At 41.6% G+C, this 24,250-nt stretch overlaps 1 protein-coding gene across 1 annotated transcript in view; it reads right to left on the reverse strand.

The window, feature by feature from the left end:
• TTL (tubulin tyrosine ligase) overlaps positions 1-24,250 on the reverse strand; it is a 209,116-nt gene that overhangs the window by 40,395 nt on the left and 144,471 nt on the right. Inside the window, exons 5-6 of the mRNA XM_069235070.1 lie at positions 17,808-18,077; positions 2,308-2,451 (exon numbers count right to left, since the gene is read on the reverse strand). Of these exons, the coding sequence (XP_069091171.1) occupies positions 2,308-2,451; positions 17,808-18,077 (414 nt within the window). The remainder of the gene's footprint in view (positions 1-2,307; positions 2,452-17,807; positions 18,078-24,250) is intronic.

Consider the following 24,250-nt stretch of genomic DNA (forward strand, 5'->3'; position numbering starts at 1 on the left):
GTTGAAAGAAAAATGGAAAAGAAGAGTTTCGGAATAGATGGAGCCGAGGAATACCTCGAAAAATGTCTTCAAACAAAAACAACTTGCAACACTAGGTGGCGGATTTATGCAAAGTATGTGTAACCACTGCCACACATGCCATTAAACAGAGCATTTCCCAATGATAAGTGACCAGTTCTTCAAAATCAATTCATTCTTTGGAAAATTATTTGATTTTATCTTAAAGTCTCAATCACGCTCACCTCTCTACTGTCGATCACTCTACCTACTGCCGTGCCCTTATCCACATGACCATCGCTATCTCTCCTTCTGTAGTCCTGAAATCTACCTATTTTGTCACAGAAATTCATATGCATCTAAGCTCCATATGCTCACATCTGACTCACTCAGTCCCAACTAAAATGAAACCACAACTCTCTCATGAGTCTTTCAGAAAGATTCCACAATTGGTCTGTGTCTTTTTACCCACTTTACCCCTTCAACTCATTTGCATCTTAGCTAAAACCATGGTTGACCCATGCCACCAGCATTGGAAAAACCATGATGAACAGCCACCTACAAAGGCAAATTAGTCACATTCCATCTATACTAAAGCATACATGAGGCAAAGTCTGCATGGTATCAAGGATTGATAATATATCTCCACATCCACTTTCAACAAAATAAACCTAACAATTTTTGATTTTTAAAAAAACATGTTCACATGTACATCATCTTAATGATGGATGGCACATCTTTATTTGCCTGGTCAGTCCAATTACTTTTCTCCCTGCCTCGCAGAGTACTCAGCCAGTGTCCTTGAGATCAATGATTGTATCCCACTTCTTGTTTAAGACCTCTCACATCCATACTACTACTTTTCATACAATCATGTACTATCTCTGACTTTCTTCAATCATTCACCTATTCTCTATCTTTACATTCAAGCCATAATGTATCCATTAGCAGCCAATCCATGTGTGCCTCTTCTGACCAATTTCTTTTACACGTCATTTAAGTCTTTTTTCTTTCCACAAACATGTTCTTCTCTCGCTGGTTTCACCTGCCCACGCTCCATCTGTGACAGAGAGCACCTCCTAGTGTGCACATACCCTCTCTGACTGCTCCTCCTCTGGCATCTGGTATTTCTCCACAAACCCTTACCAAGTGCTCACCAAGTCCTCTACCAGTTTGAGTCCCTCCATGGCTCTATTCCTGGACCTTTCCTCTTTCCCCTCGGCACAACATTTCCTCTTTTATTCTCACCCTTTTCCTAATAACTCTCTCAAATCACCATCTTCCCTTCCTCTTGCCTGCACCACCAGGTGAGTATTACAGACTGTTTTAAATTTCAGTCACTCTATGGCCCGCCACATTTTTGTGCAAAACTCTGTAAAAACTGAAAGCATCAACTTTCTGCCACATCCCACTTTACCTTTCAGTGGCACCTTTTCCCTGATACCTTTACCCTATCACCCTCAAGCATGAACCCTAGAGTGAACTTTAACAGTAAGTAAGCAACTTGCACCTTTTATCTCTGCCGCAGTGACATCTGCATGTTTCCCCTTTCTCTAGGTGCATTCCTCCTCCACTCAGCCAAACAATAATCACTGTCAATAATACCAGAGCTGGTGGCTGCCTCAAAATGCTGAGCTCAGTATAAGACATTGCACAGTCTCCGATCACCTCCTGTCTCCCTCCTCACCCCGCTCTTTTCCTTCATCTCCTCTTGCAGCTCCAGCACGCTTACTTTCTCTTGGCATTGCTTCATCGCCATTCTTTTGACTCACTTTCAACTATTCAGTGATTAGCTGATGCAACCCTGCTGCAGTATGTCCTGAGCATGGAAAGTCTCAAACTAACGTTTCATGTGCAGGGCTGCAAGTAAAGGGTACATGTGGGAGGTGGAAAGGCAATGTTAATAACATAATAAATTATCAGTCCCAGAGAATCAGCATGGCTTTTGTAATTCATAATATATAGTGAAGCCTAGCAGTGAAGTAGAACATTTTCTATCAGGTGCACTGGCCGTGTTTAACAGCACAACCACACCAACATGGTGGGCAATGATTCTCTCCATTACCCAACTTGGCTCTTGTTTTGCCATACTTCGTGCTACAGTCACATAGATGCAGTATACAATAGAAATCTAGGGCACTGGATGTAAGTGCACACAGAAATCGTAATATTGCAAGAAAGCTCATTAGCAGGAGGACAAAATGTGATCTACCAAAGCAAACACAATGAATGACTGTGTAATAACTGTGTAACTACCCATGGCACACATGGAATACAGCACTAAGTTTTAAAATTTCTGGAATTTCTTACTGAGCACAGGCAGGGGCTCCATTGACTTCAATCAGCCAAACCTTCATGTCCTTATCAACCATGAAGTCGAAGCCAAAGAGCTGGAAGCTCTGGTATGGTAGGTGCTTTGTGCTGATTGCAGGTTCTATACAGACAAGGCAGCTTCTGAAAAACCAACATATACACATTGGAAAGAATTAGAAATAAAAAGATTACATTTTGGTTCTACATCTTATTGAGCTGAGAGGATGAGGTACATGAACAAAACGACTATAAAATGAAATTCAGTCATAACAATCAATCTGTACCTAAGAGGCGCCCTCAATGCGCACTTGACTCTGGATAATCAAACGCACAATTCAATCAATAACAGTCAGATGGGAATTTGCAGTAAACTAGATTGCGATACTAAAAAGCATAATTGACTAAATGTGTAATTTTATTCAGCTGTAGAAAAAATAAAACCCTTCGTCAGAAAAGGTAAGTGTCAGCACATTTTATACCAAACACCTACTGGTCAATATTTTATTTGATTAATTTCACTTCTTGGAAGGGATGGGGACTTGGGCCCTGTAGGTAAATGCCTCTGAGGTGAGACAGAGGTTTAACATCTGAAAATAGGCTTTTGACATGACTAAAAGAATCACTAAATATTCATGGCAAAAGATACACTTTGAAAGCCGATGGCAAGTGCACGGAGGTCACTGTATTTGCAGATTTTGGTTGTTAAATCCCATATCATTGGTATCTTACAATATTCTTAGAGCAGCTAACAGTATGATCCAGTGAGACAGAACTAAAATTGTCACACCAGTTATGAATCTAGTATTTTATCTGGTTCAAGAGTCAAGGGCATCGAGGGCAGACTTCACCACCTACAAATCTGGCAACAATCTAGCAATCCATAGGTACAAAATTGGTGGCAGGAAGGATACCGGGGCCAATTCATTGATCTTTTGAATTTTTATGCAGGTTTGGTCTTACAACAGCACTTTAAGCAAATTTCAAGAGAATCATATGTTTGTTGAGAACACACTCAGGGCCATAGGTACAAAACTTAAATTTTGCATTTCCTAAATAGCGAATCCTAAGAAATCGCAATTTAGGAAATGCACTTGGAATGTACAACAATTGTGATGTCCTAAAAGCGATTCCTACAGAGTGGGAGTCGCTTTTAGGAAATCGCTATTCAGGAAATGCACATGCACAAGCACTAGTTCCTATGGGCCTAAGAAAATCGCAATTTTGGCAATGCCAAACCAAGAGTACCTATGGGCCTAAGGCTCCTTACATTCCCCCAAAAAAGTGGTGCACATGTAAAGCGTACGAAAGCTGTAGGAGTGAGTGCGCGTTCTATGGCACTGCCAAAACTGCAGTTTTGGGTGCATTCTTATATTGTGCACATGGTTACCATCAACTTGAAATCAATGGTAGTAGAAGTTACTAATGCCCACTTCAAGTTTAGGAAATACTTTGTACATGTGCTTAGGAAATCTAAAACAAGAAGCCACTATATGCAATTTTCTATTTTGGTAATCGCAAACTGTGATTCCTACGGGGGTAGAAATCGCAATTTGCGATGCCATAGAATCCTTTCATACATAGGAAATGGCTGTTTTGCATTTCTTAACAACTGAAATTTTGATTTGGCCCATTATGAAATGCAAAAGGCTTTTGTACATAAGGGTCTTAGTACTAAATCCTGGAATGTTGCTATTTAGGAGAAAATATCGAAAGGCTTGAGATAAAGAGAGTTTGTGTACAAACCTGAATTTTATCTTTGAAAGACATGGTCTATTGAGTGCATTAATGTTTTGGACTTAAGTTATTTATTCTGGCTGAATCAAGAGACAAGCACAAACGAAGGACAAAAGGTTTATCTGGCATGCTCTATTAGTAAGTTAGAAACAACTTGAATTTATTTGCACAAACTTAAATAACATGCATGCTTAGAAGGCCTGTGCAGATATTACACAATTCATTATTGTGAATGTATATGTACATCCCTCAATAAAGCTCATATCACAAAGGCCTGAGACATTGTTCCACGTATAGGAAGATTAAGTGCCTTTTGCTTTGACTGGTTCGTTCCTTTCTCCAAAAGCTAGGTTCTCTGTGTATTAAAAGTCGAATACTACAATATGCTGATGCAACAGGTCTTCAGTGCTCTACTAGAAGATTATACGATTACACTGTGAAAAAACGGTTTAAAAAAAAAATCTAGAAGTTAGGAATAGTGGGGCTTGCTATAATGTTTGTAGATGTGGCAAGCGGTGGAGAGGGGAATTGCCACACTGGCCAAGTTACTTACCTTTAGTAACACCTTATTTGGGAGAGGCTTTATCTAGCAGATTCCTTACCTTTGAATTCTCCCCAGGCATCGGACTGGATCCGGAAGATTTTCGTCAGCAGTAACCCTGTGAGTCAATAGGAGGCGTTGATCGGATCTGCGGCCTTCGTCGGCATCATCTGCGCAGGATATGACATCAAGGGTCCTACGTAGGTGCCACCCAGGCATGTTGACAACACTTTTGTTTTCAAGACTTTCCACATCAGAAGTTCCAAGCCATAACGAACAGTGACTACTGGGCGTCAAAACTAAGACCCTGAAATGGGAGCCCCTGACACTAGGAATCAGTTCACCAAGTGGGAACGATCAGTGGTCGGTAATGAGTCTGCAGCTAGATACAGTCTCTACCAGATAAGGCGTTACCAAAGGTAAGTAACTTGTCCATGTGATAGAGACTTTCAGCTGCAGATTCCTTACCTTTATATAGATACCCACGCAATACCATCCTCAGGGGTGGGCCTCCGAATCAAGTTCAGACTAGAAAGTCCTGCAGGACTGAACGGGCAACGTGGCCATTCCTACAGACCTGACTGTCAAGGCACTAGTGGTTAGTAAACGTGTGCAGAGATGCCCACATTGCTGCCTACGTCAAGGACTGGAACTCCATGTGCTAAGGCAGTGGTTGCAGCTTTAGCTCAGAATGAGAGTGCAAACCATTCAGGGATTGCTTGTGGCCAGTGCATAGCAGATCTTAATGCAGATGTGTCCCTGCTGGAGATGGTCTGTATCTGCACTGCTTGACTTTTCGTCACACCCACATAGCCTGGAAAGAGTTGGTAATCCACCCGGAATTCTTTTGTGCGGTCAAGGTAGAACGCAAATGCTCTTCTTGGGTCCAGGGGTTGGAGTCTCTCCTCTTCCTTAGAAGCATGTGGGGGGTGCGTAAAAAATAGGCAAGGTGATGGATTCACCTACATGAAAGGGTGTGACCACTTTTAGCAGACAAGAGGCCCTAGTGCAAAGCACCACTTTGTCAGGATAAATAGAAAGGTAGGGCATCTCAGATGACAATGCCTGCAGCTCACTCACCCTGCGGGAAGATATAATCGCCACAAGGAAGGCAGTTTTAAATGTGAGAAGCTTGAGAGGACAATTGTGGAGAGGCTTGAAAGGAGCACACATCAGAAAGGTCAAAACCAAATTCGGATCTCACTCGGGCAAAATGAATGAGGGTGGAGGAAAAAGATGTGTAAGACCTTTGAGGAACCTATGTATAATAGGAGACTTAAACAAAGAAGGTAAGTTGATCAGGCAACCTTAGAAAGCAGAAATAGCAGACAAATATCCCTTAAACGTGTCCAGAGCAGAGCCCTACTGGGCAAGGGAAAGGAAAAACAACAGAAAGGGGGGTCAACAGACTTGTCTGTTCACCATGCCACAAATTTCTTCCAACGACATGCGTCTAACGTTTTGGTGGAGGGATGCCTGCCTGCTAAGATGATAGTACAGACTTCGGGAGAAAGGTCACAGGATGTCAACTGCTGCCGCTCAATCTCCACGCAAGAAGGCAGAGAGTGGACAGGTTCGGGTGCAGAATCCTCCCCTGCTGCTTTTATAAAAGTTCCTAATGAAGAGACAGTCTGTTTGGAAGATCGATGGACATGCGCAGCGGCTTGGGATACCAGATTCTCCGTGCCTAGTCCGGAGTCACAAGGATTATTTGGGCCTGGTTGCTTCTGATCTTCTTGAGAACTCCGGGCAGGAACTGTGTAGGTGGAAAGGCATACAGGAGGACTGAACTTCCCTCAAGGCGAAAAGTATCTCAGAGTGATTGCCACCTTGGAAACTCTAACACGCAAAACTGCTGACTGTGCGTTCTCAGCAGAGGCAAACACATCTAACCAAAGCTCTCCCCGCTGCTGAAAGAGAATTTCCACCACCTCTGAATGGAGACGGCATTAGTGATCCGCTAAGCATTTTTGGCCGCGTTCAGAAAGCCCACCAGATGTTTAACCATCAGGGATATGCCCTGCAGTTCCAGCCACGTTTAAAGGTGCAGAGCCGCTTGACAAAGGGTTCACCTACGACCCTATCCATATTGCTTGTCGGCAGTACCAAATGAAGGTCGTATTGTCCGTGAACACCAGCACCATTGTTCCCTTGATAGAGGGGAAAAAGGCTTTCAATGCCAGCTGGATCACACTGAGCTCCAATAGGTTGATGTGGAGCCCCATCTCCGCTGGAGACCACATGCCTCTGATCTCAACCTCTCACATATGGCTTCCCCATCCCAAGAGTGATGCATCTGTCAGTACTGACAGATCTGGCTGGGCAAGGGAGATGGATCTCCCTCTGACCCAATTGTGGTTTGTTAACCACCAGTGCAGATTTTTCGCAGTTCCCTCCAAGATCTGGACCTTGTTGGAGAGAGTCCCCTCATGCTGTGCCCACTGGAACTTCAGGTCCCTCTGCAGAGCCTGCATATGCCATCTGACATGTGTCACCAGCAGGATGCAGGAAGCCATGAGGCTCAGCAGCCTCGGATTCATTCTCACTGAAATCCAGGATAGAGAATGAAATATCCGTACCATAGCATGAATATCCTGGACTCGCCGCTCTTATCCCGGTCCCCTTATATACCTCCATAAAAAATTGTTGTCCAGAGATTATCATTTTTGATTTGTGTTTTTGGATCATTACAGAAGTAATTTAGCTTTGGTAGACAATGCTGATCGGGATGGTATTCTTAAAAATTGCGGATGTGTTGCAGTGATGATGTAATATTTCAGGAGCCACTAAACCTATATACTTCATTTTAGTGTCAAAACATAGCCTTTGGGGGTCAATTAGTCTAACAGTGACTGAAAGTAACTCCCGAGAGCAACCCTTCCACCATTTTCCAAAATGGAGGAAAAAGATAAATATATAGAAATGAAACAAATAATAATAGTTTTAATCCTTTTATGTATTCACCAAACAATGTTTATGATCTGAATATGAAAAAAATAATGAGTATCACTCCTGTTTTAGACAAATTTTCACAGTTCACTTTATTTGCTTCGGCAATTGCTCCTGGTACATTTGCTGAATGTCGAACATTTGAGAAGAGCATATTGACAGAGACTTGGTAGCACAGGTTTTGCATGTACATGTGCGAGTTAAGTTCTATGGGTAGAAGCTTTAAAAAGTTTAGCACCCCATCAATATCTTCCCAACCAAATTCACACGGATTTTGTCAACATCAGGGCAGTGCCCGCTCTTCGGGCGACCAGAATGCAAAAACCTAACTATTTCAACCTAACATAATTTATGCATTGTGCTGATATAATGTTGTTTAACCTTTTGCATTGCAGAGTTTCGCCCTGAAGACTTATGTTCAGCATGCATATAAATCCTGTTCACATGTAATGTACTGCTGCAGGCTTTCAGACTGTGTCAGGGTGTGGTCCCCTTCCAGGGCCTTCTAGAAGCTTCCCTGCAGCATGCCTAGGTGTGGTTGGTGGGTTGGGCTAAAACTCTATAAAAGGGAGCCAGCCCAGCTCCACGTGCTCACTTTTCAGCAGCAACTTCCTGAGCTCCTGTTCCGGAGGCCTAGTTGGATCTTCCAGACCTCGCCCTTTCACTGCGCTTGGTGATTCTTGATCAGGGTGGTAAGATGGAGGTCGGGCTGGGCCCCCGATCCCGTTCTCGAAGGAGTTCGAGTTCTTGGGCCTAATTATTATGATACAATCTTTTGACTCTTGTGCGTGTGAAAGTGCGCTTGATGTATTTTGGGCATTTACATGCTGACATTCGAATCGGATAGACGCGCGATTCTTTACACGTGCTTAATTCATGTTTTTCATTGTGCATTACCATTTCCAGGCATTCATATGGTGACATTCGTATCGGCAAGACGAGCAATTCTTTCCTCGTGCTTTAACCCTTGATATTCATTGTGCGTTACCATTTCCAGGCATTCATATGGTGACATTCAAATCGGCAAGATGTGCGATTCTTTCCTCGTGCTTTAACCCTTGATATTCATTGTGCGTTACCATTTCCAGGCATTCATATGGTGACACTCGAATCGGCGAGACGCGCGATTCATTTCTCGTGTATAATTCATGCAGTTCATTGTGCGCTACCATTTCTTGGCATTTACATGGTGGCATTCGAATCGTCGAGACGCGCGATTCATTTCCCGTATGTAACTCATGTTGTTCATTGTGCGCTACCATTTCCTGGCATTTATATGGTGGCATTCAAATCGGCGAGACGCGTGATTTCATTCTCGTGTGTAATTCATGTTATTCATTGTATGCTAACTTTTTCTGGCATTTTCATGGTGACATGTGAATCGGCAGGAAGCGCGATTCTATTCTTGTGTTTAATATCAAGGTGTTCATAATGTGCTACCTCTTCATGGCATTTACGAGGTGGTTTTGTAGCCAGCAAGACGGGGGATTTATTTCTCGAGTCTAACTTATGTTATTCATGGTGCACAATCATTCCATGGTATTTACAATCTTTGTGAAAGTATACAATGTGCACAATTCATGTTTCCTACAGTTTTGAGAGAACAAAATGCTAGAGTTCTAGATGTGATGTAGAGTGTATTTAATAATGTTTTTCTTTCCTTGATCCTCATGCAAAAGATAATGTTTTAAATCTGAACACTGCATTTAACCATTCCTTGATTTCCTCTCAGGTATCCAGTAATCTTGAAGCCTAGTTGTTTTAAGTCTATTCATAGGTTGTCTATGATTTCAGAACGACAATGTTTAGAGTTATAATCTAGTACTGATTCATATGATATAATCTTGATATTGTGTGTTTTAACCTTTTGCTTCCTACAGGTCTCCTTCCCAGCTGTTACCTTCCTAATCCCCTTCTCCCCACTTGGACTCTCTTAGACTCTGTGATAATTCTAATCAGAGTATTGGAGCTGTCTTGTGGTGGAAGTGTTGGGAACGTGCACAGACCCCGAGGATCTGGTGACTCTGACAGATTTGTCTCTACATATGCATGATCAAAAACATTTACACATCTTCTGATCAAGAAGAATGCTTTTTTAATGTGTCCACACACAGAATATGCCATCGGTAGAAGGTCAGTTAGTGGGACTGATCTTTTGAACTCATTGTACTGAAAATCGTCAAATGTGTGACTGTCAGAACTTGTTTTCCACACATGCACAAAAAGTATGTGCCTTGAACTCTGGAAACCTCTGGGCCAAGTTTCCTGTACAGAATGTGAAGCGGCAGGAATAAGTGTCTTTTCTTGCCTGTTTTATAACTTATCCATAACTCTGACAATCCTTGACTCATGAACATTACAACACATTCAAGTGGCACAAAAATAACATCTGTATCATTTGACAGTACAATAACTTGATTGGAACCATTTCGAACAGCCCACTCAAAACGTGGCACAACATGAATGTCAGCTTTCTCCAATTTGCTGTTAAGTTCTTGAACAATATGGCCTGTATCTTTTGAATAGATCTCGAACAGTATCAACTCCTGATTGACAATCATTCCACTTGCAATAATTGGAAATTCAGTGTTCACTGAAGCATTAGCTAATTTGTGACGAGTTATCGTCTCCAAGTTAATATTTTTTTAATGTTGATGACCAGTATTTATCAAGTTGCACAGGTATATGTGTTGAATGTTTGATGCAGGCAAGGTCAATTATTCTCCACTTGTAGATATTCATCTGATTCTCTCACTTTCTTTGGCAGGTAGTTCAAGATAAAAGTGCAGTTCTTGCAAGGTGCACACTAACTTTGATATCTGTAGAACAGTCTGAAGACCTCTCCAAAGTTTTGCATGGATGAAATATTGCCCATTCATAATTGTGACATAGTCCACAGCAGCAGCAGGACTCCTTTTCGAATTGAAATCCTTCAGGTGAAAGTTTCTTTCGAGCTCTTGAAAAAGTTTGTGCTTCACTAGTTTTATAGCAGCATCTCCATGAAATAATGTTTGTTGGAAGAAGATCATGTGACAGAATGTCCTTGGTATATTCACCCCTTTCTTTTGCTACATCCATCTCACTATGTGCTTACGAAAGTTGTTTTTTTGTAACTTGTTTTGTAGTGATTGGTTGGGCGAAACTCTTACTATGGAAATTAAAGTCATGGAAGTTTAGCTTTAGTGATCATGTCAAACAGCTTTTACTCTTTCAATACAAATCGCTCCTGCTTCAATTGTGCAAATAGTTTTGATCCATGTTACAGGACATCTAGTAGACATGTCTTTAAATTGCTATCCACATACTGTTTGGTCAAGAATTTGTGTGGTTCCACGGGCTCAGTCATTTTAAAGGGCTTTCTTTGCGGCTGCATGAAATGAAGAAGACTGTCAACATGTTTATTAAAATGTTTCCCTCTCTTTCCCACACATTCATGGTGAGGAACAGTTTCATGATGGTCCATTAATTTTGAATATCTCATCTCTATGAAGACACTGCAACTAGAAAAGACTCCATGGTAAACTAGCTGCCACTGAGCAACATATTCATTTTTGCGTGTCTGATCAACAATGCCCTTGGAGCTTTTTTGTGATCTCTGGATCATCTGTTCCAATTTTATATCTGGAGCCACAGCATTAAACCTTCCCTCTCTGTCTTTCACCATAAATGTCTTTGGGTGAATTTTCTGTAGAGTTATGGTTTTTCAACCTCTAACTTCTTCACTATCTCCAAATACAAGGACCCATATCTCAGGTAGTTTATGCAAACAAATTCGCGAAACACATCAATCATTGATTCCACAGTCTTCACATGCAGCCCCCCAAACACCTTCCCGATCAGCATGTAGCAAGTTTTTCCCTAGCTCTATCATGTGTAAAACATTTCCCCAGTACTTACACAGTTCTGATTTGAATTCACATTCTTTGACAAACTCTTTATCATTGGTTTTCTGATTTTGAACTGAGTGTACTGAACACTGCCTTTCATGGCATTGTGTCTTTTAAATGAAGTGCACCCTGTGCCTTGTGCACTTCTGAGTTAAGATAAGCACAACCTAATTTGTCTTTCTTGACCAGAAACCATTCCAACGCAACGTTTCTATAGCCTGAGATATGATGAGTGTACCTTGTAACAAACGAACATAATGAGTTCTGCTCAATACTGACTGGACAGTTCTGCTTCTAAAGATTTCAGCCTCAATAAGTGCATTGTCTATGCCACATCCACTGAAATAACTTCCTGCCCTCCGCATCGCAACTGCTGTCATGTGGAAAATGCACATCATTGGATAAAGATCAACAAATTCTACATGATTACTCATACTAATGTCAGCAACAATAGGGAAAACACCTCCATCGCATAAAATTGTCAGGAAAGGCTGGTCTTCAAGCTGATCATACACATTTTGGACATTTTTTAGAGCTGTATATACTGTTGCGTAGTTTGTGACTGGTGATGGTATTAATGGTAAAAACCCAACCTTCTTGCGTGGGATGGTATTCTAGGAGATCCAAGCATGAATTCCAGCCCACAGAGGAACTGGCTTTTCTTTATCCTCCAGTCCGCACCGAATAAGCAATATGATAAATTCAGTTAAATCAGCTTTGAGGACCACAGCATCCAGTAGAAGATGATCCATGTCATCATTCACTTTGAAACTTTCTAGTAGTCTGGGACAAGTTGATGGCTTGTAGTGATTTCGCACACGTTGGAAAGGCAATTGGCTTATAAATTTGCAGCTTCGTTTGTTTATGCTAACAGCTGACACAGTTTGTTTTCCAGCAGCTACTTCAAAGGTATAGTCTTTAAAAATCAGCATGGCACTATCACGTGTGCTGGATGTTGCAGACAAAGAAGAGGTGTCTTCAAAATCAAGCTTATCAAGAGCAGCAACTTTAAATCCTTTCCTGGTAAAGTGACTTGGAAGTTGTGTGCTGTTGGGTTCACCAGATTTTACAGCAGGAGCTGCTAACGAGTTTCTGCTCAGTAATATGTCATTATAACTTTTTGATACACCAATCCTATTCCTTGAAGTGATTAGCTCTCTACTTTTGCACTTGTCATAGATTGCGTGGGCAGTCATCATATGTAGCTGAGTTTTCTTTTTGTTGTGATGTAATTCATAAATCATTATTTGGAAAAGAAAGTACATTTGCACAGCATAAGCCTGTCAGTTTATGGGATTGTCTTCCACTTTGCTTATATCTTCAAAGCCATCATCAATGTTGTTGGCTTCTATTCCGAACTCAAGACCCTTAATATGTAACAGTTTTGTTTTGGTGATGATAAACAATGGTGTAAAAACTTTTACAACAACATCAGGCATTCTTGTTGACTCCCATGATTTGCGGACCTCTAGGGCATCATAAAATTTGTCATTAAGTCCAAAATCGACATCTTTCAGGAAGCTTCTTAAAATGGTTCCTGCTGATTTTACTGCATCCTGTGATCTTATTTTGGCAACAAGAACTTCAGGAGTCAAATCAGCTGAGAATACCATAAGTGGCTCATTCTTTTTGTTAGACTGACAAAAACGAATCCGGTCATTGTTCACTCTCACTAGAAAAATCGTAATTTCATTATTAATGATCAATACAATTTTATCAATGTTGATCATTATTTCTCTGATCTCACCGAGTGTGAACCCACAGACAGCACTCAAGAATGGCTTTAAAATGTCATTTGCTTTTTCAAAGAGTGCAAACAACTGAAGGCTTGCAGTTGTGTTGCTGCTGGGAGCTCATTGTACATTCAGATTTTCAAATGTATGCATGCATGCAGTTCGTGTGGGCATACAAATCTGCTGCAAAATACATTCACCTCACTGTTTAGATCAGCTATTTGGCCGAAAACTTCATCTAGGAAGAAACTAGCTGCAGATAAAAACATGTTTGCTCTTCCAGACTTGCATACTCTGTTCTTTTACCAATCCCTTTGGCCCTTGTTCCGGCTAGACCATAGACAACACATCAAAGAATCTCCACTTTTTGATCAGTTGTTGGAGGTGGACGAGGAGCAGAGATCAATCTTCTAAATGGGTGGGCACTGGGTTTGGTTGTCGTCACTTTCTCAGAAGACTCAGAATCTTGTTATGATTCACTGGTTTCTGCTATTTTATGATAAATGTTTTCCAGACTTTTTCTGTTGTATACGACTTGTAGCACAATCTTTCGTCTTGACGTATTTCTGCAGCATCTCAAACTCTCTTCTGTCCAACTGCAGTTGATGTTAACTTTTCTTTTGGATTAGTTTGGCATAGGAAACATTTCTCTTTGTTGAAGAAGTCCTCAGATTTTGTTGTACACAACACTCTGTCAAGAGGTAAAGATCCTCTGGTACCACCCGTTTCACTTATGTTTACGAATTTAAATCAACAGAAAACCTGTAACAAAAACAATATTAAAATAAATGACCAATATGATGGCTAAAAAGACATCAATATACAGCCATCATTTTGGAAAAATGACGGAAGGGTTGCTCTGAGGAGTTATTTTCTGTCTGTATAAGACTACGTGACACCCAAAACATATGTTATAAAGTACATAGGTCTCATGGTTACTGAAATATTACATCATCACTCCAACACATATACCATTTTTGAGAATGTTATTCAGGAAAAGAAAAAAAAAAAAAACGCCGCACATTAGCAATGTCTAACCAAGCTAAATTACTTCTCAAATGACACAAAAAACACAAATCTCTGGACAACAGATTTTTATGGAGGTATATCAGGAGGCCACGACTACTTAGGAGGATAGGCCAGAAACTGTGCTGTGTCCAGAACAGGTCCAAAAAAAGGCAGCTTCTGAGAGGGAGTCAGGTGTGACTTCAGCGTGTTTATAGTGAACCCCAGCAACTGACCAGATCCCTGGCCATCTAACCCACGAGGTCAGTGGGTCCCGCACCCTCCGCTACACAGAGGCTGGGCACCAAGCGTGGCCCTGTGGCTGACTGAGAATGGGTGTGGTTGGAGACCCCTTCCACAGCCATAAAAGGGCCGAAAGGCAGTCAGGACAGAAACAAGGGGCTTCTGTGAGGCCTACAGAAATGGCCGTAACCCGATAATCCTTGAAGTGCTCGAGCATTGTCTGCCTTGCCTCCAAATAGACGGATGCCATCAAAGGTCTTGTCCATCAAAGAAGGCTGGACTTCCCTTAAAAAGCCAGATGTCCTCAGCCAGGCGTATCGCCTTAGGGCCACTGTTGAAGAAACTGCTCTACTTAGCACCATGGGAGGTAGAGGTTTGGACCAACAAATTCTCAGGGGTGGGTGTTTCGTCAAGAAACTTGGCCCCCTAGGTGCAGGGCGATGGAGGAGGATAATCGCCCTGTTCACAGTAGCCGCTGTACTGGGTTTGGACCAGGTACCCACTAGGTCATCATTGAGGGCATTATTGAACGGGAGCAGGGCTTCAGAGGAGAAAGCTCCTGTTTGCAGCATCTCTGTCAAGAGGTTAGTCCTGACAGCCACAGAGGGCAGTTGAAGGTCCAGGGCCTCGGCTACCCTCCTCAACACCATAGCGTAAGAAGCTCCCTCCTCCATTGCCACAGCAGGGGAAAAAAACATGCCAGTATCTGAAGAAGTATCCAGTCCACTGGCATCACCCAAGTCTTCACAGCAGTACATTTCTTCATGGGGCTGGCATTCTAAAGGCTCCAGCGACCCCTCCCATTCATCCCCAATGCCTAGTCCTTAGGAAAAGGGCTCAGAATATGAACAAGGAGGCAAACTTCCTGCTAGCGCTTCCCCCCAGGGCCGGGTGCAGGACGTAATGGTTACATCCTGGGCACCCAAGCGGTGCTGCCCAGGACGTAACCGTTAAAACTGAATTTGATTATATTACAAAAAAACACTAAACAATGATATTGTTTGCTGGCATCCACTCTTCTCCTGGTTAGGAAGAGTTGATTCTATTAAGATGATGCTCACTCTCTTGGTATTATACGTTTTTGCCATGATTCCTGTTCATGTCCCCAAGTACTTTAAAAAACAAACAAAAAAAACAAAAAAAGACTCATCTAAATTCTTATGGAAAGGTAAAATCTCCACATATAGTTTCAAAAAAGATAAATCTAACGGAGGTCTTAATTTTCCGGATTTGATAAAATAACACTATGCTTTCTCTTTATAACAAGCTGCTCAATGGCTCTCACCCGAACTTCTTTACACCGTCCTTTATGGCTACAATTAGAGAAATCTCTCATTCCCCTTTTGGTTTTAAGGACATTCTTGCTTTCACAGTAAGTATTATTCAAACAAGATCTCCAATGATTTCCCACTCCTATAAACTTCTGACTCCTCTTCTACCATTGACCTATTCCTCAGTTGCTACCTATCAACAACAATGCATTTTGCATAATAAGTCTCTACAAATTAATAACTGTCCAATATATTGTAAGAAGTGTTGAGTCAAAGGTTTATGCTGGATATCACAATTTCTTGTTGATGGTCAACTGTTATCCTTTTCTGCTCTTCAAGCTAAATTCTCTCTGCCATCCACTTTTAGAACACAATATAAACTTTATGCACCTCCCTCAATCAATATATTCTCACACTGCCAAATATTTCATGTTCACCTCCCATTTCCAATACACTTTTTCCATTATTAGATTTATCAGCATCTGTTATTTAGAAATCCTTAGAAGTGACTCCAGGCAGAGCTAAATCAAAGACTGAGATGGCCTGACAAAAAGATGTATTGAAATGTTGGCTTAGTACCTTATGGGACAAACTATGGCCTAAAATTCACAAAACTATGCGAGCTGCAAATACTACACAGGCTTTCTACTTTCTCTACCATCGTCTATTATTTACCCCTGTGACTCTAAAATCCTCTCCGCCACATACAACCTCCTCTTGTTGGCCCTGTTCATGCTCAGCTGCCAATTTAAAACACATTATTTGAAAGCCCTCCTATAAATCAATTTTGGGATTTAGTATTGACTCAAAATAATAATATTTTTACAGTAACTATCCCGTTTTCCTTAATATCTTTTTAAGTAGTGTGTCACCTAAGTGTCCTTGCAAAACTCTAAATAAGAAATTGACAGATCTAGTATTGGCTGTTGCTTTTCACTCAACATCAAACTGGAAACAATCCCAAAATGTTACCTTTAGATCCTGGTGGAATGCCATTTGATTTCACCACAAACTAGATACTATGTCCTCCTGTATCTCTAGCTATAAAGAGGGACCTTTTATGGCTTCCATTAACTATGTATCTATCCTGTTTCACCTCATCTACTAATACAATTATGACTATATCAAATGAAGTACGGAAGCCACCTTGAATCTCACCCTGTTGTCTTTGTTATACTATTAGAGAATGTATATTAAATGTATAAACTTTTAGGTATGATGTTTATTTTTCTTCTTTTTATGTCTACAGTTTCCCTTAATCATTTTATTCTAATATATAAAGTTTACTTCCATTATTTTTTAAATTACAAAATAGTGTTTCTTTACCACTACACACCTCCAGTCTATATTTACTTATATAGTTTTTTAACAATGTGGAATTTATATATTTCATACTTATACACGTTTGATAACTTTTTCATATGTATTACTTTATACGTTTACTACTTTCATGTATATTTATTGTTAATTGAACTTATGCTATTGTGTTGCTGTTCTTTTTGTTATTCTTAATAAAGTCAAGCTTAAAGGGTGCCATTAGTGATGCATACTGAATGACATCAATAACAGAACTACTAGGGCTATATGGTGTCTCGCCTATCTAGTATGTGGAAACCAATTCAAGCCTCCAAACTTTACTGCTGCCTTTTCTCCAACTTATACTCTGCTCTATGCAATTTACTTTGTTTGAAATTCCGCTACGCAGAGCCATCAGCTCCTTTCCTGTCTACTAGTGTTTGTTTTTCAGCAAAAGAAGGTAATGAACACACACCAAAAGCAAAAGATTACAAAAACAAAACTCTCATGTGTCTTTGTGTTATGAACTGCACAAGGCCCACAACTCCCTCATTCCTCTTTGACTTGTGTAACCATGAGGACAATTTACTATAAATTATCACTACAGTTTTTCCTGGATGCACTATATATGATGCTTTGACTACCACCCATACATTTATATTAATGTGACCTAGCCAAACGCTAATTTATCACTATAAGACTGCTACAGTGCAGTTAACCTATAATACTATGTGTAACTACTAATCAGGAATAGCAAGAACACAACTTTCCACCATTTTAATCCACCATTCCAAACATGTCCTGCTCTAAAGAGAACTTAGTGATAGAAATACACTACCTTATTATGTGTTTGATTTGCGATAGAATACTGTTTTCTAATGTCAGGTTCATTGAACTCATCAGATACTGATTAAACTCATCAAAGAACATTTCATTGCCCTCTTCGTAACGGCCATAGTTCTTGGAATATTCCTTCTGGATGCAGTGATTTGTCAGGTGGCATGTCTTGTCCTGGAAGTCGGAGCTTGTGTACGGTTCAGAGGCCGTCCGCAGCACACCTTCCCTGTAGAGGTATATGTTGTACTGGTGGTCCACAAGCACCCAGCTCCTGCACAGGGAAAGGAAGATTAAAGGTCAGTGTCTGCGCTGGACTGGAAATACTGCTGCTCCACCCCCATGGTCAGTCAAACGGTTTCCTATTCTACTTCCTTCTACGCAGCAATATACCCACAACTTTGTATATTAATGCTGCAACCTGGCCAGCCTTCCCATAAATCATGTTCCACACCAGATACATATATGTTTTTTTTTGTTTTGGCTTTTCCCTACAGGACATAAAGTTTTCTTGCAGTTTCAGGTTCAGTTATAAGTCGCTCGGAAGCTCTCTCCTTTCCGTGATCACTGATAAAATGAAAACATATCCTACAGTGGGTTTATAAAATGGGCCCTCTTCACACAGAGTAAAATTTGCTAATCCCCACAATTGATTCTACTTATCAAATATAAAAAAGGAGGTCATAAATCAGCACAGGTCAAAGAGGGCTACTATAAAAGCGCCTTGGGCAGAAAATTCCATGAATGTCTCCACGACAGAAACTAAAAGAGATTAATCACCACCGAAGGTAACCCTTCTTTTCAATTCCTATATAACTATGTCTAGACATCTGGCAACTTCATACAGATAACAAATGTTTTTCACAGTGTGCCAGGTGTACTAATAAATAGGCCAGACCATTGCATTTTGCATAATATTTCCGTGCACATCAATCAAGCATTTTGTTGTCATTGGCTTCTCATCAAAATTAACTCAAGCCTTATGTTCTGAACATAAGGTTTCCCACAAGGCAGCCATCAGTCATAAAACTGCAAATGTATAGAAAATTACAATTGGCAAAGAAGGGCTAAACAATCATTTTCACATTGCAAATGTTCAACACCCATGGTTTGTCAAAGAAGGTAACCAGCATCAGAACCCTTGCCTACTAAAGTAATCTGAGATTACATGTAACAAAACTTTAACAGGTGCTTTTCACAATCAATATGCCAAGTCTACTGCCTTTATTGTACCTTTTCATAATGAACAATTAGGGCCACAGCATTTATCATTGGCTTGTCACCATAATCAATTCAAGCCTACTGTAGTGAGTGCAAACTTTCCACAAGGAAACAATTGGGCATACAGTCAAAGAAAATACAAATGCATACACAATTATAGTTATTATCTCTACTAAGACAGCCAAATAAAATACTATTGTAGCACATAACTTTTACCCCTGCAGTTTGTTCAGATAGGTCACCAAAACCCTTGCCTACTACAGTGAACTGTAAGATTCCAAGTAACAAATATGTGCCTACAGGCTTTATTTAGCACAGTATAATAACAATCCATCCTTAAAGCCCACTGTCTTCAACACATTATCAAAGAGCAAGCCTTATATATCAACAGTTCGCCACAGGTGGTAACCAACACCAAACCCTTGCCTATTATGTTAATCTGTGAGATTCCACTTAACAAATGACCTATCTTTAGGCTTTAATCAAGAGTAATAACAATTCACATGTAAATACCTTTTGACTTTTAACATGTGCTTTTCACAATGAAAATGCCAGGCCTACTGCCTTTATCATAACATTGCATAATAAACTGATCAAGCCTATTTGCCAGGGTCATAGGCTTGCCACCATAGTCAATTCAGTCCTGCTGTAGCAAGTATATGCTTTGACACAAGCCAAAAAGTGCAGTAAAAACAATCTCTTTAGTAGAAGCACACAAATATGGCCAATTAAATCTTATACATGAGAACCAACATGTAGCTGGAGATTAACCACTCTCTCAGTATTACCCCAAAAGCTCTTTTTTAGTTAATCATATAAGGTTGTGAGACAGGTGCACTATCAAGCCGGTCTTAAACATCCATGTAAATTATTGTAACCTTGAGCATTCTATTCTGCTTTCAAACATAAAACTACACCTTTACGTCTAAAGTTAATAATGAAAGAGGAGGGTGTTGGTACTACAATACATTTCTCATGGATGCCCTCCTCCCAGCTGAGTAACCACTAAAGAAATACCAACACTGTAAATTATCTAGATATCTAAGACACTGACAGCATTACAATGCTATGTGTGTGACCCTGAAAGTTCAAGCTCAGGCCGCCATACCACAGGTGGCTTAGGCAGCTAGATTTGCAAACAAAAATAATCACACCTTTCTGGGGGAAGGAGCACTTATTTCTATGGAAGCACACAACATGTACACCTTGCTACCAACATGTGAGCAGAGCCAAAGCTTCTCTTTGTAGCACTCCTTAAAGTCCGTTTTTAGGCTTCATCAGCTTGCAAAATCTTTTGTATTTAAAAAGAAAAACCGTAAAAAGGGACTTTTAATAATACTATTTTTGTGGTACACATAAGCAGAAAAGCATTTTGTACAGTACAGCTCTGGTTTCTTTCTGTTTCTTCATGACATTTAGTTCACAATGTTCAGGCTTGAAACGGTCAACGGATTTGCAGGTTGGTGAAGATAGTTCACCAATGTAGTCTTTCTTTTACTTTCATAGTGACATCCCTCTGCTGATAGAAGGCTGCGCCTGTTTGGTATATAGCTGTTGATTGGAGGAGGTGGCCTCCCTGTTTTCTCTGTCTGGTGCAATGGACTGTGAGATGGGTTTTGACTGTTAAGAGGGATGAGAAGACTGCATTGTTGAGGCAGCTAGAGGTTTTTGTATTGCAACATCAATTAACAAAAACCCAAGTTAAGAAACTTAATTGTTTTATTTTAGATACCTCCAACTGGAATGGACAATAAAGCTAAAGGTTTTAGGACTGTAATCAAGCTGCAGTTTAAGTGTTACAACACAAATCAAGCATTATCTTACCCCTCTATTTGCTGATCCACACTGATTTCTTTATGGTGCAGTGAAATGATAAGTTTTCAAGCATGGGGAATGTTTGCAAAAATGGGATCTAAATGGAGTCTCATTTTTCTTGAGGATTGGTGTGAGTGCTGTAGAGTCCCACAATCCAAATGAAGGCGAGATGAGAGATGGTGCGTTTCATTCCTCAGCTTTGGAATTATTACCTGGAGTGGTGTGAGATGGGGCGCGATAGGGAGTGTTCATGAGTGTGGGCACTTTATTTTGTGCAAAAAATTGACAATGTTGTATGTGTATTGCTTCCATAGAATGACAATTGTAGATTCCAGTTCAACCAATTATTCATAGCCTGAAATGGTCGACTTTGGCCTGGGAAGATCCTCTCAGTTGTCCCGGTGCAGTGTGCTGACAAAAACACACAGCATGAAGCGCTTCAGCCACGCCTGCTTACATTTTATTAAGTGCATTGTTAAGCTGCAGAATTCAGGGGTTTGTGGAGCACTGGAGGTTTTTTTACTCCTGTCTGTTTCCCTTGCTCTAAATGCTTCACTTGAGAAGTTCTTTTTTAGGTTTTGCCTGCACAGCGCTTGCACTGTGCTTGAGAATCTCTTGTATTTAAATTAAAAAATAAAACCTTAAAAGGGGCTCAGAGCCGGCCCATTACATACTTTCACATACCTTTACTTCCTACTGGCTGGCTCACCATCACTTTACTTAACATTGGCTGGCTCACACGAGCCTTCCAGATCACTAGTTTCTTTGTTAACTATCGGTCAGCCCCTCCTCCTCGCCTAGTCTTCCTCGCGGGGTTAAAGTAGATTTGTCCCGCTGCCCTGCGATGGAGTCTAGTCCACGTACTGCTTCGGGTGGCCAGTGTCCTTCCAATGCAGGCACTTTTTTTTACTTTTTAAATACACTTTTTGAGTGAATGTCTCTGCAGTCCCTGTCTTAAACCTCTGCTTATAGTAAAAGAAAAGGCACTATGATGTGGCCAGAATTGTTCACATCACAGCAATTTAGTTTTTTTACTTTAGATCATGTTACACAGCAACGCAACTGACAAACATTGACAAAGCTAATAGAAATCACAAAGGTGAAACCTACTGGCTTTGCCAAAGCTTGTTAGGCTTACCACATTATGGCCCTCAATATGACCCTGGCGGTCCATGGACTGCCAGGGCCGCTGTGGTGGTCTCATCGCCGCAGGACAGTGGTGCAGACCACCATATTACGACAGCAGCAGTTTGGCCACTGCCAAACCGCCGCATCCCGCCCGTCTTGCCGCTTTATTGCGGCCCGCCAGGATGGAGGCTAACACCTGCAGCCCGGCAGGAGTCGGATGACCGCCGAGCATTTTCCTGGCGGTCTCATCGCTACAAAATGCTGGCAGGAAAGTACCCCGACAACAGGAACTTGCGTTCCTGTTGCCGGGATACCCCCCCAAACACCTCCACACACACGCATGCATGAACGAACACACACACAATCACACACAGACACCTTCACACACGCACTCACAACATTCACCCCATAGACACACATACATACCCATACACATCACACCCACTCCCTTCAACTACGTACATACATACATACACGCACCTGCATGCACTCTCATCCCCTACCCATGCACACCCCTCAGCCCCCTCATCCACATGCATGCCGGGTCAAAGGTCTTGCTGGTGGTGTAAGATTGACTGCAGCGTAGGCAGCTGAAGGGTCCGTGGATGTTGGCCAGAAATGAGGGCTTGCAGTTGCTGTTGAGGCCTGGATTCAGTGCGGGGAGTGCTGCTGGCGTGTAGAGGATGCGGGTGGGAGGTCCAGGGGTCCTGGCGCTGGTCGCAGATGGGCTTGCCTTTGGCGAGCCACTGGCGCACCCCGCTGCGCTCGGACACCATTAAGTAGAGAGAGGGGGGAGAGAAGAGGACAGCTGGGGGGCGGGAGCAGAAAAAAGGGCGTGAAAAAGGGGGGCAGGGCGCGGAGGCAGCAGCGGCAGGGAAAGTGAAGAGTGAAAGTTGGGAAAAAGCTTGAAAGAGATAAATGAGAGAGAATGCCAGAAAAATAGGAAAATGAGAGTAAAAAGCAAAGAAAAAGAGGAATAAGATAGAAAAAAAAGCACAGAACACGCAAGGGCACAATACAACAAGCAGAAAAGCACAAAAGGGAAAAGATAGTGAAAAAGAGGCCGAGGGCCGGTGGGCAGCCTAGCAGAAGAGCAAAGCTCTCCCAGTAGACACCAGGGATGAGGCGCAGGCAGAAGCCTGCAGGTGGAGGAGGAGCTACACGGAGGCAGAGCAGTTCAATGACCAGGTCAGTAGGGTTGCTCTTCCTAACACACTGCGGCCGCCATTAAGTAGGGGGGAGGAGAGGACAGTTGGAGGTGGGAAAAACGGGGCAAAAAAGGGGGGGCGCGGGGGCAGCAAGGAGAGGGAAGAGTGAAACTTGGGAAAAAGCGTGAAAGAGGGAAATGAGAGAGAATGCGAGAAAAATTATAGTAAAAAGCACAGAAAAAGAGGAATAAGATAGAAAAGAGCAAGGGCACAATACAGCAAGCAGAAAAGCACGAAAGGAAGAAGACAGAGAAAAAGAGGCAGAGGGCCGGTGGGCAGCTTAGCAGAAGAGCAAAACCTCTCCCACTCGACACCAGGAATGAGATGCAGGCAGGAGCCTGCGGGTGGAGGATGGCCTCGAACTTCTGACCGGGGTCAGAGTTCAACAGACACGGGCTGCACTTACTGGAGGAGCTACACTGAGGCAGAGCAGTTCACTGACCAGGTCAGTGGTACACAACACCCAAACAGAGTGCTACACAACACCCAGACTAGTGAGAGAGATTCCACACTCTCCAAGATTCCTAGAACCTTAGACAATTCTGCATCTTGCCCCTCTGTATTCTCACTGCAAACCATAATGTCATCTTGAAAAAATATCACATGTTCAATTTTAGACCACATATTTTTCATCATTTTCTCAAACACTGCAGCCACTGTGGCCTGGCTAAACAGCTTTCAATGAATCAATATGACCCCAAGTGCTTGCCTGATGATTAGCTGATTTCAAGTCCATTACACTACATAAACCTTGACTCCCTTCTCTCCCTATAACAGTCACAGATTCAAGAATATTTTGTAGAGGATGGCAAGCTACCCAAATATCCTTGTTAAGGTCCAACTCTTGCCCCAAGCCTTCAACTTCAAAGCTATTTGCACCAAACATTCAGGTGCTTCTAAGTTCTTAATGACACCTAACCTCAGCAACCAATCCAATTCCTTCTTCATTTTCATAAAAATGGTACTAGCATCACTAGTGTGCCACCGTTTTGGCTCCTCTCTCGAGTACAATATAATTTTCAAACCTCAATGGCAAACCTAATGATTGCTGAAAACTTAGGGAAACCGTCACATC

This window comes from Pleurodeles waltl, chromosome 5, assembly GCF_031143425.1.
Source record: "Pleurodeles waltl isolate 20211129_DDA chromosome 5, aPleWal1.hap1.20221129, whole genome shotgun sequence".
In the NCBI taxonomy this organism is placed as follows: Eukaryota; Metazoa; Chordata; class Amphibia; order Caudata; family Salamandridae; genus Pleurodeles; species Pleurodeles waltl.